The 18,769-nt window shown below is 39.5% G+C and overlaps 1 protein-coding gene across 2 annotated transcripts in view; it reads left to right on the forward strand.

Annotated features, from left to right (window-relative positions):
- The window catches only part of ACSBG1 (acyl-CoA synthetase bubblegum family member 1), a 42,885-nt gene that overhangs the window by 17,861 nt on the left and 6,255 nt on the right, over positions 1–18,769 (forward strand). For both annotated transcript variants that reach the window (XM_082322081.1, XM_082322082.1), the window contains exons 3-9: positions 8,033–8,250; positions 8,920–9,008; positions 9,803–9,923; positions 11,832–11,912; positions 14,759–14,908; positions 17,010–17,186; positions 17,705–17,886. In XM_082322081.1, coding sequence (XP_082178207.1) covers positions 8,033–8,250; positions 8,920–9,008; positions 9,803–9,923; positions 11,832–11,912; positions 14,759–14,908; positions 17,010–17,186; positions 17,705–17,886 — 1,018 coding nt within the window. The remainder of the gene's footprint in view (positions 1–8,032; positions 8,251–8,919; positions 9,009–9,802; positions 9,924–11,831; positions 11,913–14,758; positions 14,909–17,009; positions 17,187–17,704; positions 17,887–18,769) is intronic.

An 18,769-nucleotide genomic window follows, 5' to 3' on the forward strand; every position in this document is an offset into this window, starting at 1 on the left:
TTGTATACGTAGATTATTACTGAGGCTGTAATTCTGTGGAGTACTTGTTGCGTGCTCATGAAGCCTTTGACCTGTTTTTCTAAGAATTTATCTGGGATGCTGGTTACTGCTGTCAGCTATCTACCCTGCTTCTCTCCCAGAGGTTGCTCCTGGCTGCAGTTTAGAGTAATATGCTGGGCTGTAAACCACAGTGCTCAGGAAGGAATGCACATGCCATTCAGCCACTCCTGCAGAGGTGACCACAGCCTCTGGAAGAAAGGTGAGGTGAGCAGCTGAGGGTAGAAGTCGTTCCAGCTGTTCCATCATAATTTTCCTGCAAACACAAGTCACACCCTATCCATTTTAATTAAGCAGTTCCTTTATTTGAGTTTAGGTATGTTTCTCAGTTGATGAATCAGGAGCTTACAATTTAAGTTAGCCTTCGTCTTTTATTTGACTTTGGGAATCTGTGGCACTACTTGTTACCCATTTAAATGAGAAGCAGTGTTTGACTTGGAAACATCACACAGCTATGCAGATGCTGAGTGGTACAGTGAGGACTGAATGTCAAAAACTTCTCCCAAAAATCTTTCAGGAGAAGGAAGCTCAGTGTCTGGTTGCAGTGGGTCTGTTTTATATATCAAGAGAAAAGAAGGAGATTCGGATGTTTTCTAGTTGTGCAGAACTGTCTTTCTCATTTTATAATTGATGTGTTCTGCAACTTCAGGAGTAAATTTGCCTAATGAGGACCCTGGGTTGTTCTGGAATTTTTTCCCTATTCTTTTCCACCAATGTATAGAAGCTGTGGAACCAGGCCAGATTTTGGATTTCTAATGCATATGTAAATCCAGAGTAACCTTACTGTTTGCAGCAAGCGTTATATTGGCTTAAAACCAGTGTAAAGTTAAGAGAGGACTCATTCACACTGGTTTTATACTGATGGAACTGCAAAATAATTTATGTTGGAAAAGACCACTGGAGGACAACTAGTCCAGCTTTCTGCTCATGGCTTTGTTCAGCTGAGTTTTGAAATTATTTTTCTTTATCTAGCAAGGATTTTCCTTGCTGCAGCTCATGTCCATTGCCTCTTGTTCTTCTGTTGTGTGCCTCTGAGAATAATCTGTCTTCTTTATAGCACTCCCCTTCAGTCTGTGACAGACTGCAGTTAGATTCATTCTTTGTCTTCTCCAGATTGAAGAAACACAGCTCCTTGAAGGGCTTCTCATACATGGTGTGCTCCAGGCCCCTGACCATCTGGGAGTCCCTCTTCTGGGCTTGCTTCAATTTGTCAGGATCTTTCTCTTGCACTGGGGCTTCCAAAGCTGCACACTGCTTCAGGTGCACCCTCATGAGTACTGAGTAGGGGGAAATAATCACTTTCCTTGATCTGCTGGCTATAGTCTTGCTAATGCAGCTCAGGATGTAGTTAGCCCTTATCTCCACTGGGACATACTACTGACTCGCATTCAACTTGTCCACCAGGAACCGCAGGGGTTTTTCTGCTGAGCCAGCCGGCATCCAGTCTGTGCTGTTGCATGGGGTTATCCTACCCCAAGTGCAAGACTTAGGTTCACCCTTGTTGAGCTTTGAGGTGTATGTCAGCCCATTCCTCCGGTTTGCTGAGGTCCATCTGAATGGCAGCCCTGCCTTTTGGCATGTTGGCCGGTTCCCCAAGTTTGGTGTCATCTTTGAAGCTGGTGAGGGTGCATTCTATTGTCCAAGACATTAAACAGTATCATTCTTGGGACTAACCCCTGAAGAATGTCACTTGTTATTGACTGCTAGCTAGACATAGAAACGTTGTCCACTGTTCTCGAAGACTAATTATCCTGCCAATTTTTTATCCACCTGTTACTCCAACTCCATCCGGTCCAAACCTTCCAAGGATGCTGGGAGAGACCTTGTTAAAGGCCTTGTTAAAGGTAAAGTAAACAACATGCCACTGCTCTCCCCATCTCAGAGCCAGTCATCTCATCATGAAAGACAGTTGGGTTGGATTTTCCAAGGCCAAATCAATTCTATCCATTCTGGATGGTCTCAGTCACCATTTTATAGCTCAAAACAATTTCTAGGAGTTTGTTCTATAGCTTTTCCACGGACTGAGGTAAGTCTGATTGGCCTTTAGTTATTTGAATCCTCTTTCTTCCCCTTTTTGAAGACAGGTGTGACATTTGCCTTTTTCCTGTCATGGGGACCTTACCAGATTGCCATGCTTTTTCAAAGATGACGGAGAGCAGCCTTGCAATGACTTTGGCCTGGTCTCTCAGCGTACACTGTGAAGCATCCCATCTGGGCCCATCGACATTTTTGTATGTGCCCAGGTTGCGTAAGTGGTCCCTACTTTGATCTTCCGCTCCTGTTGTACGTAAAACTTCTCACCTGCCACTAGGCACAGGAACCCAGGAAGCCTGGTCTTGCCAGTAAAGACCAAGGTGAAGAAGGCACTGAGTACATCAGCCCTTGTCATGTCCTATGTCAGTAGGATGATGATATCCTTGGTTCTCCTCTTGGCTGCCAGTGTACCTGCAGAAGCCCTTCTTGTGGCTCTTCACATTACTTGCCAATTTCAATTCCAACTGAGTTTTGACTTTCCATTCCTGCATGCCTGGGCAATGGTTCTGTAGTGATGTTTTTCCTGATTACACCCTCCACACACTTCCTTTTTGGTGCATCGTAATCAGTTTTAGAAGCGTCGGTATTGTTATGAAGCTTATTTTGTACTTGTCCTGATGCACCACTCCCTCCACATCAGTTTGTAGAGGCATTCTTTGGAGGATATCTTTTCTCTGATCCACATTGGTAGTAGTTTACTGATGTGAAGAGCAGTATATTGTATTGCAATTCATAAATGTTCCCTTTTCCTCCAATGGAAAAGGTACATGGTTCCATGAACTGAAATACTTGGGTGAGTTTTGGCTAATTTAAAAAGATTTCCACTATTTATCCAGTCTTTTCTGTTTGAGAGTTTAAAGTTATATGTTTATTGCGGAAAATTTATAATATAGTAGGAAACCCTTCTCCTCCCCCATCTGTGGCTAGGCAAGCAACAGGAAGCTGGTTTCTGTATTTTTTAAGAGAATCACTATGAATATATTCTGGCTGATACATTCAGGTTCACTTGAAATTCAGAAGTTCTGTACTTCTGTTTAATCTGTTCATTGACACAAGGGGAAGTTTGACACACATGCCAAGCTCTCAGGCTCCAGCCTGTGTGTACTCGGCTCCAGCTTTTAGTAAAAAGAAGTTAAGCTTTCAGGGCCACAGACATCTTGAAGAAAACTAAAAAATAATGAGTGAGAGGAGGAATGATGTATTTGTGCTGTCAGCAGAATGTGATGGCATCATAGCTGTGGAATCCGGGATGATGACTGTCTGTCAGAAACGCCTCCAGCAAAGAGCTGAATACCTTCTTCCGTCATTAGAGCAGAGTGATGTTTTGCAGGAACTGGCATATAATTGAGATACTGTTCTGTGAGTTAAATCTGAATCAGTTTCAAGCAGAAGTTAAATTAGTGTCTTAGTTCCTGCTTTTCAGGGCACATCTATGGAATATCACTTGGAGTTACTCTGGTTGTGCAGCAGGGCCATTCCACAATCAGCCTGTCTGTTTGTTTACCTGTCTGAAAGGTGACCTTGGTTCTTTTACATTTTGTATGGCTCTGAGTTGTTCTTCCATAAACATCAGAATTAATTTACATTCCCAAATCCATTCTGGCAGTCACCAGGATACTTGCAGGTCAGGTAGTGAACAGAGAGAAGGTTTCATTCATGTATTTGCTTTAAACTGTAGGATTAGTGTTTTCTTTGTTTGTTTGTTTGTTTTAACTAGTACACAGTCTCCTTCATACATCCCAGAGGTCCAGCAGTTTCAGCCAGAGTGATTATTCATGCAAAAAAAAATATGGACTTGCTATTTGTTTGTCTGTTTAAAATAATTTTTGGTACCTGGGCTGGGAGAGACAGCCTGGACCATGTCACAACTGTTCAGTCATACATGGTGGAAAGGAGTAACAATTGGATGATAAAAATACAAAAATTGTAATGTGTTTATGTTGTGTATTATTTCAGACTTGGTAGAAAATACTTGAATAATAAATTTAGTTTTATAAATCAGTATTCACATGTAAATGGTACACAAGTCTAGGAATGTGTTGTAAAAGATCAGTTGAAAACTTTCAAAGTGTTTTTTAAGTGGTAAACAAAGTTTTTAAGTATTTTTTTTTTCTTCTGTAGGGTTTCTTCTTGAAAACTTACACTTTAGTGGGAAAACTGCACACCTAAAATCCAAAATATTTAGATTAGCTGTCTTTAGAGCAATTCCTAAGACAAACTGCAGTATAGTCATCCCGTTACATGCTGTATGTATAAGACTACTCTGAACCATCTCTTCCTTCAGCATTAAAGACAGTGAATCTTTGGAGGAGAATGACATGGGGGAAAAAAACCACTTGAAGAGGCTCAAGGAGTGGCAGTCAAGACTACTTATCTGAATAAAACCTCTGTCGTTTCTTGTTTTATCTGACAAAATAGTCTTCTTTAGGAGCAAATCTTTTCTCACCAGCGCTGACCTTCAGTGAATTCATATGGAGGACATGAGCCAACGTCACATATTAGTGAATGAAAAAGCGTTTTGGGTACAAAGTGTAATGCAGGTAGCAGGAGCTACTGGAAGAAAGAGGAAAGGAACAAATATTCCTCTTTGCATATAGGGAACTTTCAGTGGCCTTAAGTACTTTGAGCTGGAATGCTGTTTCATTTTTTCTTATGCTCTCTGTAAACCTATGGGTGTATAATGTGCCAACACTAATAGGGTATTTAAAGGATCTTTGTTCTCATTTCTACTTTGGTTTCAGGAGGCGCTGAGTTAATTTCCAGCCTGGACATTGCAGTTTAACTTTCAGATGCTAGCGAGGCAGAGCACCTATTTTGCTTTTCCCAAAGTTTATAATCGATTCACTCAGTATTTACCCAGGCATTCCTTCCCAGGCTCTTTCTGAGAAGAACGAGCCCTGTGCTCAAAATCCCTCTACAAACTGACAGCAGAATATATTGTTCACGTTCTGCTGTTTTTACAAATTCTATGGGACAGAATAGTTTGATCTTTAGAATTATTTGGCTTATTATCTAAATTTAGGAACTGTTTTTAGATTTAAGTTCTACCTGCAAATACATGCAAGAACAGACACTGAATGGGTGTTCAAGTTTATATTCCTTTGCTATATATATCGTGTATTATTAAGGTGATTCACTGAGTCTCTGTGAGACTGATTCTGTTCTTCGTCTTTGGTATGAATAAAAGATGCCTTTTTGACAAAAATGCACAAGGAAAAGCAAAAGGAGACACAGTTTCAAAGTATATTTTTGGTTTCTGTGTATAGATATTGCAATGATTTGATTGACTTTCACTCTTCTCTCTGGAAACTATTCTGTTATCTACGTCTGCAGTGAAAAGGTAGTAATTATGCAACTTTTGTAATGTTATTATAGGAATGTTGCTAATATTTTCAGTTCCCTTGAAGAGAGATACGCTCTATTCAAGAGCGCTTTTTATAATACACAGACTAGAATGTTGTATTTCAGCTCTGTATGGTACAATTTGGTTTTCAACTGAGCAGTCACCCGCCTGTACCCAACCACACCTGAAATCCCTTCTATCTTTGTTGGTTTAGAAGCCAGAACATCATACAGAGTTTTTCATCTGGGCTTTAGTGTGTCCCTGAAGAAAATAAGCATTTGGATTAACGCTAGCTTTTGTCTTTGACAGGTCTTATCTGTCATCCTTTTCACACCAGGATTGAGGTTAAGTGCAGAAATACCTGCTTTGCCTTCTCTACTCATAAAATATTTGTTGGGTGCCACTGTTTACTCTTTGATAAAGTCTGTCTGTCTATTAACTAGAATCCGTCATAGCTACTTATTTTCTAAACTGTCTGGATTTATGATGCCCTTCTTCCACTGACCTAAGCAAAGCTCCACACCTATGTTTTGAAAATCATTATATGCGATTTACACCTGAGAAAATTAAGGTACATGGAGATTAAGCAGCTTTATTTGTATTTATTGCTGTCATCATTACTTTCTGCTTGTCAAGAGAACAAATGCAAGACTGTGAGTCAGGAAAATGAATGGAACATAATGTGAGTCAGGAAAATTAATCCTGGATTGAAACACATCACACCTTTGACTGCTCAGTTCACTTTCTGCACCAGGGTTTTTGTCTCTTTACCTGGGACAGGGTAGAAAGGTGATTCCACCCCCCCACCCCCCCCCAAATGCTCTGCACATGCTAGGATATAGCATGGGGCAGTGAAACCTTCAGAAATAGTTTCACGGAATACTGGCAGCAAACTAGACTGGTTTTGGTATTTTTCAGTTTAGTACTTGTACTTTATTAGCTGGTTATGAATGAGCTTTTCTACACAGCTAAGTAAAGAAACTGCTTTTGCTGCAAGAGAAAGTTGGTTTTGTGTTTTGGTTGTGTGTTTGGTTTTTTGTTGTGTTTTTTGTGTTGGGGTTTTTTTGGTTTTTTGTTTTTGTTTTTTTAAATGTATGTTGGTGAGCTTACAATAGCTTGCTGTGCCTCTGGTTGTCTGCGCAGATTGCAAGCCTGACTTGAGGGAAGCTGCAAGTGTGTTATAAAGCGCTCATGTGGATCCAGCTATGGTTGATGTGTTTGTGTATTGCCAGAAATGCTCAGAAGCATTTTCGTTTCCAGGCCCTCTGTGAAGCAACTATGGGAATAGCATTTAAGAGGGATGTAAAGCATGTTGTACTTTTGAACACTCCAGAACTGCTTTTTTCAGCAACTGAGGTACCAGGAAACAGCATAGATACTAGCTGTGTTTTCTTTAGAGTTTTTGCTTTCCGTAAGTGTAATAAAAACCAATCATGCTTATTAACTTGTATCAAAAACTTCAAAAAGTTGTATTTTCTGTTACTCTTAATTGTGACAAACCTGAGCTGTTTGGTCTGAAATTTTCCACCCACTCTCTGTAGAATATATATATTTTTTTTATGTTTATGCTAAAAATATTTCTTCATTTATGAAAGTAAATCTAAGGAAGAAATGTTGGTCTTAAAATGTTGTTGTACTATTTTGTTCAGAAGTATGGGAACTAACTATTTGATAGGGGAGTCATAAGTGGTTTTTTGTCTTCCTTGTGAGAATTCATCTAAATTTTGCCAACTTAGTAACCCCTGGATTCTCTAAGGAGTGTGTTTATACTCATCCTGTGTCTTGTTGAGTTTGCAAAAGCCAAGTAGAATATTTGAGACAGTCATTTTTTGTGAATGCCAGGGACTGCCCCAGTCCTTGGCACCAGTGGTGAGAGCCAAGTGACATTAGTTGGTGCTGTGTCTGTGTCCTGTCAAGGAAGGGGAGGAAAAATACAGGGGGGAAAAAAGTGGACGGTAGAAAGACAGGGTGAGGAAGGCAAGAACAGAAGAAGGTGAAAGATGACGTGGAAATAGGGCAAGACAGGAGTGAGTGGGGTGGCTTTACGTACTAGAACACAGGGCAGATGACCAAGGAAAAAAACTGCAGGGAGCAGTGGGGAACAGGAGCAGGATGAAGGAGAATAGCTGGAGGGGAAGGAGGGAGGGAGGAAGGAGCTATGACGAGCAAAAGGAGCTTGCAGGCCAAACAGGGACAGAGGTTTCAGATCTTTCAGATCTTTCAGATCTCTGTAGCCTTCTGATTCACCAGCTACTCCATTAGCTCAAGCGATAGTGGGTTGTGCAGGGCTGAGCATGGGCAAACAGATTCTTCTGGAATTGATGGTGTGCCTGTAACACACAGAAGATCAGCATAATTCTGCATGGTGGCACTTCCATTCAAGACACAGAAAAAAGTGTAAGAAATAAAGATTTCTTTCTCTTTCTACATGGCATATTTGATAGTTATAAAATTGGAAAGCCCTTCTCTCAAAAGGTGGGAAGTGCCAGAGTTGCGCTTAGTCCTGCAGTCTTTATTCAGTCCTCTTGTCTTTTGGTACACAGTCACACAGCATTTTTCAATTACAGAATCCTTTGATGATAATGCTTTACTTTCCAGAGTCTCTGTGGACATCCTTTGCTGATGGCAGAGTCAGACTGAGAATAGATAACTCATGTCCACAGACTCCCATAACAGTTCATCAGATGTTCAAGGAGAGCCTAGAAAAATATGGATCCCTTAATGCTTTGGCCAGCAAAAAGAATGGAAAGTGGGAGAAGATAACTTTTTCAGAGTATTATTGCCTATCCAGGAAAGCAGCCAAGAGCTTCTTGAAGGTAGGTACAGGAAACAAAACCAATTCCTTTTTCTCCCTTTGTCTCCTTAAAAAACAAAACAAAACAAACAAACAAAACCCCCAAACAACAAAAAAAACCCAAAAAGGGTATAAGAGGCTTTTCCCATTAATTGAAGATCAACAGTCATATTCTTTATTGAAATAATAATGATGAAAATTGGTTTTGGTCAAAGAGAGAACACTGCTGTCAAGGGAACTTGACTGCAAGTGAAGAGCTGCTGTATTACACTGTCTCACTGGGGCATGGGTACAAAGCTCAGCATTAAGGCCTTAAGATTAAAAAAAAAAAAATAGGTGAAAGCAGCACTGTCATGAATTTGGTGAGATAAAGACAAATTTTAAAACATCCTAAACATAGGTAAGATTAGTACTCATTATGTCTTGTTCATATTGAAAAGTTCTGTTTTTCGGGCCCTTCTGGACAGCAGAGCTCAACCAGACAGGAGAAGGCAGTGGAAAGTTTAGATCATGTTAATTGCTGATAAATACTGGTTTTGCTATGGATATCAACAGAGATGTGCATGGACATGTCTTGTGAATATCAAAATAACAAATACTTCCCATGGTTTATATTTGTATGTATGTTTCATGCTCTATGCTTCTCAACAGTGTGCCTATATTATATAACCTTATGCTTATTATTTTTAAGCTTGGTCTTGAACGATTCCACAGCGTAGCAATCCTTGGATTTAATTCTCCAGAATGGTTCATCTCAGCTGTTGGAGCTGTTTTTGCTGGGTAAGATTTTTTTGGTTTGGTTTTTCGGGGGATTTGGGGATTTCTGCTTTGCTCAGTCTGGAAATGCAGCAAATCAGTATTTGGTGTCATATCTTGGAAGTTGTGCTGCACCTGGTAAGCATGTTCAGTGACCTACTGGAGTCTCATAGCTTTCTGTATATCTGAAATAGTCCAGACAGTCATAAATTGATCCTGTTTGCTATGGGCTTAACTGTGACAGTCACGCAGAAGCTATTGTACAGTATCTTATCACTGGAAGATGTGGGAAACAGATGAGACTCCTGGTTTTATATTAATGATATTTGTCTACAGCAAGATACATTCAAGTAGATGAAGTGACAGATAAACACTAACTAGCCTAATTCCTTCTGTCCTGATACCTGTTTATACAATTTGGATTTTACCTCTTAAGCTGTTTCTGTGTCAGTGAAATTCAAATTGATATCTGCGTGCAGCTTGAACAGAATGAGGACATAAGTGTGTTTTTTACCACTTCCTGAGCTAACTGTCATGTAGCCTCAAGTGGGTTAAAATGCTGAATCCTAGCCTATGGCATCTTCTACTGAATACAGAGATTAGTTTTTGCAATGCGCATATATCGGAGATATTCATGTATATCTGAATACTTGAAACAAACATGGCAGCTGTGCTGCTGTTTACTTCCACATCTTCATACTCTTTCAGCTTTCATCTGATCTTTGATTATTATTCTCTTTTTTGATACTAAGTGCATGTATATGTGTGTGTATGTATATAAATACATGTTCTTATATATATATACATTTTTGATACAGAGGAATTGTCACAGGAATATATACAACCAATTCTCCAGAGGCCTGTCACTACATTGCTTATGACAGCAAAACCAATATCATGGTTGTGGAGAATCAGAAACAATTGGACAAGATAATGCAGGTACAAGGTGGCTGAATGGTTACTTAAAAGCCATAATTTTCCCATTTCTCGGTGCTGTATTGGTCCCAAATACCATATTCACTATCTGTATCATGAAACCTTTCATGGGAGTGTTCTTACTCGGAAACGTGGTATCTGGTGTTTCAGCTATTGCGTAACTTGCAGCTCTGTTCTGTATAGTGTCTGTGGCTCATGTCTAAGCGGTGCTGATTCTTTCCAGCAGAGCGCTTGCTGGCTGGTTCACTGCAAACTTACCCACAAAAAACCCCATGTTTTGATCCCGTGTTTATAATGTCACCACTTGATTCTGTTTGGAAAAGCACAGACCACTTGAATGGAAGAGATTAGGATGATGTGAGTTTGTAAAGGCCTTCCATTTGAATATTAAGGATGTTAGTGTTTAGAATTTCCTCTTTCCAAAATGTCATCTTTTCCTGCTTCTACTATTAACCATTAAGGCTGTTGAGTTTACTGCACTTTGATAGCATGATGGTTGATAGGAGAGAGCCTTTAGTGAGAAAGGAGGTGGCTCTTTAAGTGAACAGTCACAATTTTGACAAAACTCTTTGGCAGCTTTGAGTGGGTTTCTGCAAGGGTGCCAGATTGAAAGACCAACTTGACGGAAAGATCCCTGTTGCATGACTTGGGGGAGGAGCACAGGAGCACAGGGCAGCTCCCTGGGAAGGGCTTGTCTGTCAGTAAGATGTTGAGGGAGGCCTGTGGCTGGAAGTCAGTCATCCATCTTGCACCAAATTGCATTGTTTGCTGAAGCAGGGGGACCCTCCGCGATGGAGTTTTCTGCCAAAAACATGTACCTGCCAGAGAGAAAATATCAGTGGATTTTTTTCCAGTGTATTTCATAAAAGTTATACATTAATTGCTTTGTGTTTTGTAGTTTTGTTTTATATTTGATTTGGAGGAAGAGAGATTTTTATAAGTATTCTGGAAAAACATACAATCAAGACAAGCCTTCTTGCAGTGTCATTGACTAAATACCAGACTATGCTGTCATGAACGTGGAGAGGAGAATAAAAATTGAAGAACTCAAGGGATTTGATTCCTACACATTTCTATCTAGAAAAAGAAAAGACAGCTCTGGCCAACACTGCTTTATCCAGATGAGGGTTTTTTGAAACTTCTTTTTTCTGGAAGAACCCAAGACTGAAATAATAACATAACATTTCAACTTTTATCCTTCTAATAATATATACATAATGGCTGCCGTCAAGCCACTGCTTTTGTATTAGCGCAGATTGATCAAGTCAGTTCAGAATGTGATTAATTCAAAGGCATCTGAGGCACTGGGTCCCACGAGGTTCAGTGAAATGAACGCTCTCTGCAGGCCATGCAAAGCAGAGAAAGAGCTACTGAAAGCAACAGCCATTGCTGTCTGCCTGTAAGCCTGCAGCTTTATATTTTTATTTATCCTTAAAATGTGCATGTAGCTTCCTTTCCTTTTTTAAGCAGGTGGAATGTTTTTTTAGCAGTTTAACAACAGTTTTTGCTGAGGGACTTCCTCTATCTTTGCTGGTAACCAGAGCAGCTAGGGTCAATTTCTAGCTTGACCTAGACTGTTCCTTGATGTGCCCTTTGCATTATGAGAAAGGATGCTGAGGAGCCATTTCTGATGTTTTGTTTTGGTTTTGGTTTTTTTTTTAAATCTTTTGACTGAAAAAAGATTTTCTAGAGCAGGCTGCGTAGCGTCTCCTTTTTTCCTTCCCCCCCGCCCCACTTCTTGTTGAGCTAGTTGGTTGTGAGTTTAGGGGAGACTATTTGAGGACGGAGGGAAACAGGAGGTTTCTTGTGACTGTCAAGCCATTACGGTTTTGGCAGTATTTTAGTGGAAAAAAAAAAAACTACACAAGATATGAATAATAAATAATAAATTTGTTTTAAAAAATCCAACAGATCTGGAATCGCTTGCCACACTTGAAAGCTGTTGTGCTATATAAGGACTCCATTCCAGAGAGACAGCCAAATTTGTATACGGTATGTGAATGCTAGAACAGAGTTATAATTCATGGGGTATTATTTATTTGATTAATTTCTACTATGTTTAATCTGTGGAATGTTTACCATTTAGAATGCATTGCTGTGTTCCAGCAAACACATTCAAAAGCTTCATCAGCTTTTAATTTACCTGTAACTTCATGTTTTATACTTGACATTTAAAATTAGAGCTACCTTGCTTAACTGTCTGTCTTGTGTCTTCCTGGCTTTTTACTTGACTGGATTAACAAAAGGTTAATAGGTTTCAGGTGGAAATGTGTACTCTCAAACTGTTAAAAATAAAAGTTGCCCACTGGTGCTAGTGGAAACTGAATTGTGGTTAGTTACACTGAATCCAAGAACATGAAAATGCTTGTACTTCTACAGATGATAGTTGCATTTTGTTTGCACCAAATGTTTCTGGTGGTTAGGCAACACGTGAAGAGAAGTAACTATGGACTACACAGAGGAGCACATTTTCTTAGTATATGTGGAATCTTCGTATCACATGGTAAAAATAAAGCAGAAAAAAGGACAAAGCCAGGATCAGAAATTTCTGAGTGGTAGAAGTCCAGCCTTTAATTTAAGAAATATGAGGACTTCAAGCAGAACAGATTTTTGTAAACATGTTATTCCAATATATTTTGAAAATATAATTGAAAATAGTTAAGTAGTGATAGAAAAATCGGCATTTTAAGTGGACTACAGATTGTCAGATTCTGGGCTGAAAATCTTCAACTGGGGAAAAAAGATATTAATGAAGAGTGAACAGTGTAGAAATATTTTAAAATATTTACGATTTCGATAATCTGAGAGGGTTACTAGGTACACAAAAGAAACTCTTCTGAACTTGTTTTAATCATATCTTCTTTTGCTATGTTGAATAGCATATAACTGTTAATAGTAAACAGTTACTGTTACAATACTGTACATGCTGGTATAGAGTATGCCTTGCATCTCAATACAATAAAAAAAATTAGTACAGAGATGATCTTACTATTTGTATTTCTTAGTAAAAGGAGTAGGTGCTAGCAATTAATTCTGGAACAACATTCAGTTGCTGAAACCTAAATGCCTGAGAATTGATATATTTGAAAACACCCCTGTTCAGGTGTCATATTGGACACCTTTTCTCAATGGAGAAAGGTAGCTGTGAGAGTGTCTGACAGTTGCCATAGTTAGTCATCTAAAGGAAAAATCAGACATCAAATCACCAAAGGCAGAAATAATTGTTTATTAGACTTGATGTGAAGCAAACCACCCAAACCATGTGGCATTTGATAAAAGGGATTTGTGTTGCAAGTTGACAGGTAATGTGTAATGAGCAATTGCTGCATAAGGGCAGAGCCCTAGTTCACTGATCAGTGCATGTTTCCAGAAGGCAAATGCAAAGTCAGTAGTGTGTGTGACTGTTTGTTTGTACCTTTCACACTATGTGGAATGGAAACACTGTCTGTTGCAGGTACTGTTCAGTAAACAAAGCCTAGGCAACAGATTCACAGTGATTAATGCATTCTAGTATGAGAAGACAGTAAGGTCAGGAAAACAGGAATGACTGCTAAGTCACATAGAAACAATTACATCCTTGACACCTCCAGACTTTCCAGGAGCTAGGGAGATTGACGCAGCCACATTCTGTGGAAAGGGATAGGATGTGACAAATATTCTACTTGCTACAGAGCTGTGCATTGTACTGCCTCTCTTTTTCACAGTTGTGGTTTGTTTGAAGAAAGTATAAAACTGATGATTGGTAATTAGAAGAATCCTTAGGACAGCCTTGCCACTCAAGAAAAGGAAGTCTAGGTGCCAGAGGTTAACTATTGTAACCTTAGTAGCACACTGGCAATGGCAGAGGTCTGAAGAAAACAATGAACTCCCTCTCAAGCACAGACTCTCATTTTTTACCTCTGCTGTCCTTCGCATCATCCCCTTCACTGCTATGTGGTACTAGATATGTTTCCAGGAAATCATTGAAGAATGGAGGTGCTGCATCTTCCATTTGAATAACATAGTTCTGTAGCACAGGATGAATCATCTGATTCCAATGGGAAACTGACAGTTTGGTTATTGACTTTCTTAAAAAATTTTGTTATATCCTAGTTTTCAACTAGCATTGAAATCAATGGTACACTTAGCAGCATATCAGGTGCATGCAATAGAAGTATCTGGGAGCAGCCAATATAACATAGAGGATCAGGTTCGGTGTTCTTCTGGGCCGATTTGTGCGGCACAAAAATGCAGCATCATAAAAGGGTTAGCTCATTTTAGGTTGAGTCAAATTTGAATGGAAGTTGTGACCGGAATCATATGCTCTATTTGCTATAAAATAGCAGATAATTTGGGCAAACTTTCACACATCTAGATGATGATGCTTTTGCAAGGAAGCTTTCATCCAATTGCTTTATATTTATATTTGTATTTATATAGAGGACAAGGAATTATCAGTGGAATGTCACAAGTGTACTCTTACTTAAGAACGGTACATCCAGATTCCTTTAAGACTCAAAATCATTCTAACAGTGTGAGATAGTAACAGAATTTTAGCCTCTATGACTTGTCCGTAGTATCCATCTTGGAGGAGGAATAGTGTTACTATTCCCTTCTTAGACACTGAAAAGACTCATGGCAGCACAATTTTATATAGTCTGTTTGCAATTTGCCCATAAAGTTCTAAGCTAGTCTTATCATACTACTTATGTAGGCAAGACCTGGCGAAACTTGCCTTGGAAACATGTTCAGAGCAAGGCATTGAAGTTTTCTACCATTTTTGAGACTGATAAGGTACTGCTTCTTTCCCACTTGTAGGAAGCCATTTGATATCTTGTATTTTCTGTTACATGTTCTAGATGGAAGAGTTTCTGGAGTTGGGAGATGACATATCTGATACTACTTTGGATGATATTATTAACTCCCAAAAGCCAAATCAATGCTGTGTACTAATATACACATCCGGAACAACTGGGAAGCCAAAAGGAGCCATGCTGAGTCATGACAATGTATGTACTTTAGGCTCTTCCTTTAGCATAACAATAGCAAAGTATGAGGATATTTATTCCTGTGTTTTGAAATGACTGGTACACACTAAAGCCTTGAAATCCTTCTGCTTTTGCAACATGGTTATTGTACTACAAAGCAATATTCAAAATGCAGTCGGCTGTTTCTGGTAAAGTATAAGCACGGTAAAGAATGAAACTCCATTCGAACTAGCACTTCACAAGGTTGAACAGTTTGTTATGAATATAAATTTTTTATTCACTGTTTTTTTGTGAGATATGCATATTTTCATAAATATAATTCACAGATTGCCATAAAGTCTCTCAGGTGATGTCACAGGTCATCTTAAAACAAACAAATCATATACATCAGAGAGCCACTATCAAAACAGCCTGATAGACTGCTTTTGCAAATTTTATTAAAATTGGGGATGGATGTGTGGTTTTTTCACTTTGGCGTTATTGTATTCCTAGACTTGGGTTTCTACATCTGTCACTGGAGGATAATACAACTCTAGTGCATAGTCCTGGTACTTACAATAGCCCTAACTGCATTGTTGTGAACAGAAAATTTTCCAGTGATAGAGAAGAGCAAAGTTGTTTCACTTTCCTCAGAGGTCTGCTAGCTAAGATCTGGACTGTGGTTGTTCTGGGTTTTTATATATTTAATGTTTTTTTAAGGTGACTGAGCAGGAGTGGAAAGTGGTAGGGAGCCTTTCTGAACACACAGACAATCTGTGAAACGGCTGGTCTAAGTTGTGCCCTCTCCTCTTAAAATAATGCAGTAACTATTGTAGACATGCACACTGTGAGATGCAATTCACCCAAATGTAGGGAAATCAGTACAGTAGTATCTGGAAGCAGAACATAGTGGACTTGATAGACAAAAAGAGTGATCTGACGTTGCAAATCCTATGCACTTCTATCTCAAAGGAGTCTGGTGTCATTTCCATGTTAGCTGCCAAACTATTCCTGGCTGCTGATCACAAACAGACTATTTTTATGTTGACGAGTGGTGGAAAACATGCCTTGCCTGTAACTGTGCCGCTGCCTTATTTAGTCAAAAGATGTTTGCTACTGTCCATGTGCAAAACCAATGCTGAGTCAGTCATATATGCACCCACACAGATGTGCTGTAAGTGTGCCTGCGTGCTGCGAGGCTTGAAGGATAAGGAGGATAAGCAATCAAGACAGCCACATCTCAAAGACATCCCATTCTGTCTACTGTGTAAGTCTCCCATAGCCACTTGTCCAGTGCTGCCATCTAAACTTGGAGTGGCCTGGCCTGACAGGATGCTGCTCCTTAAAAATCTCTCTTGAGAATCTCTATTTCCTTAGACCAAATGTACATTCATACCTTCTAATGTATTACAAAGAAAAGGAGCTGGCAGGAACATACTGTGATAACAGATATTGCATGTGATTTATATCTCTTCCCTGCCATCTTGAATAATCTCATTTCTGTGTCCTGCCCTACCCCTTTTAGATTACAGACTCCTCTGAGAAAGAGCTGGGGTTTTGGTTTTGTTTTGTTTTGTGGTGGGGTTTTTTGCTGTGCACATGTATCTCCCCCCCCGCATATATTTGTGGGTCTTCCATGTGCTATATTCTGATAATGAAGATATGCGTATTTAGCATTCTTCAGCTGCATCTTCTGAGATAAAGTGGAAATTAGGAAGAAGGTGAGGGGGGAAGCATCATACAGTTTCACTAAGAAGTCAAGCAGCACATCTTCAAAAATATTCACACATGCAGTGCTGCTCATGGCGGGGTGCGTGTGTGAGTGTCACTTGTGAACTGCTGTGGTGAATATCCCAGAGGCTTCCAGAGGAGCAGAATACAGCTGCTGTCTTCCTCATTAGTGCTTAGCCAGGTGATGATCAATACAAGACAATGAGCTCATTGCTGATACTTTTGACTGAGTGTCCCCCAGGGAATTGACAGTCTGGTGTGTTGTCAAAGATTGAAATGTCTTCAGCAATTTCTGTGAGCACAGATTCTTCATAGTTACATTAACATAGCATGAGGATCCTCAGTTTGTGTTAAAAGAAAAAAAGAAAAAAAACCCACCATAACTAATGTGTTTTATTATTTATTTAAACAGATAACTTGGACATCAGCACATTGCAGCAGAGCAGGAGATATGCAACCTGCAGAGGTCCAACAGGAGTCTATAGTCAGTTATCTCCCACTCAGCCATATAGCTGCGCAGATATATGACCTGTGGACTGGAATCAAATGGGGAGAGCAAGTTTACTTTGCTGAGCCAGATGCTCTGAAGGTATCTGTCTTGTATTGCACCTAACTAAGCTTGCACTTCTTTCTCTTAGAAAACATCTCAAGAAGACAATATGGTCTTTGAAGAGGTGCAGAAGATGAAGATTGAGAGTTCATTATTTTAAGAATTATGGAAAAATAAAATCCATTAGACTTGTGATCCAGTGCTCTAGACTCCAATTAAAATGCATAATCCAGATCCATAAGCTTCTATTAAGGCAGAAGAATATGCATCTAAAGCAAAAGAAGTATAAGCAATTTTTGGAGGAAAGGGAGGCAGAAGGAACTAAACCACCAGTGTGTTTTCCTTCTTGTATACATACCTCCCTCAATGTGTCAGAGCTGGCACATGTTAGTGCGTGTGTCTGACTGAAGTAGGTTCAGCAGTCCTTCTTTATATCCTACATGTTTAGTGATGTTCTACATGTTAGCATTGCGAGATGCAGACTGCATCACCAAGCCTCTTTATCGCTTCTGTGGACCTTTTGCAATGTTTTGAAATGATGTTAACGATTTTAACAGGGCAGCTTGATCAACACACTAAAAGAAGTGCAGCCAACATCTCACATGGGAGTTCCTCGAGTATGGGAGAAAATCATGGAGAAATTAAAGGATGCTTCTGCTCAGTCAGGATTTATGAAGAAGAAAATCCTGTCATGGGCTATGTCACTTAGCTTAGACAGGAACCTAAACTGCTCAAGCAGGTATGTGTTATAATGAGTGAGATTTCTGTCAACTTGAAAGTAGCTATTTGCTTGTAATAAACTACGAAGTATAATTGGGTAAAATTTGGCCTGGCAACACAGCAAATATAATGCAAGAAGGCGGGTGTAGTTATCAGTTACAGTACGCTGATCTTAAACACAGGTGACTGTTAAAAGTGTCCCTCCATCCTCCCTGAGAACATACTCCCACTAACAAGTCCTCCAACTCTGTGTCCTCTGTGAATTGAACAGTTAGTTTTCAGCTGGGAGAGTTCCCTGGTGCAGTGCACCATGTGACCGTGCAAGTACTAGTTACTGGTGTGAGAAAAGGGCATGCATTTGGAGGATGTGTATGAGAGGGCGAAGTTTTTGGGGGACAGCCCAGACAGGCTGGCTCAGGACAGTTTGGGGTATGCACCATGTGAGTAAGAACATCTCATCTCCACACAGAAACTCAGGGACACCCCCCACAAATTCTCTGAGCTCTAAGTACATTATCTCTGTTCTGAATAGCATTGGTGTTTTTCTCTATAAGATTTCCCAGATAAAGAATGTTGTATAAATTAAAATATTACCTTAATTCACTATTCTTTCCTGTTCCAAAGTTCTTTAAAGCGTGACACAATGAAGTGTGAAATTGATTACAGAAAATGGTATTCCAAAAGATCGTGTAGTGATACTGCTTTGCTTGTCTGATTATTCAGCTTCTGAGATAGGTCCTGCAAATTTCAGATTTTAGCGGTATAGGTTCTCAGAGACACATTTAACTGATAAAGAATCAGAAATACAAGAGCTTTTTTTTATACAATACATTTTTATAGATTCTTTGTGTATTTTCAGTATTCAGACAGCTCGAATTGGAGTTCACTAGCGATGAAAGACA

The sequence above is a fragment of the Platalea leucorodia genome, assembly GCF_965183815.1.
Source record: "Platalea leucorodia genome assembly, chromosome: 9".
NCBI lineage: Eukaryota > Metazoa > Chordata > Aves > Pelecaniformes > Threskiornithidae > Platalea > Platalea leucorodia.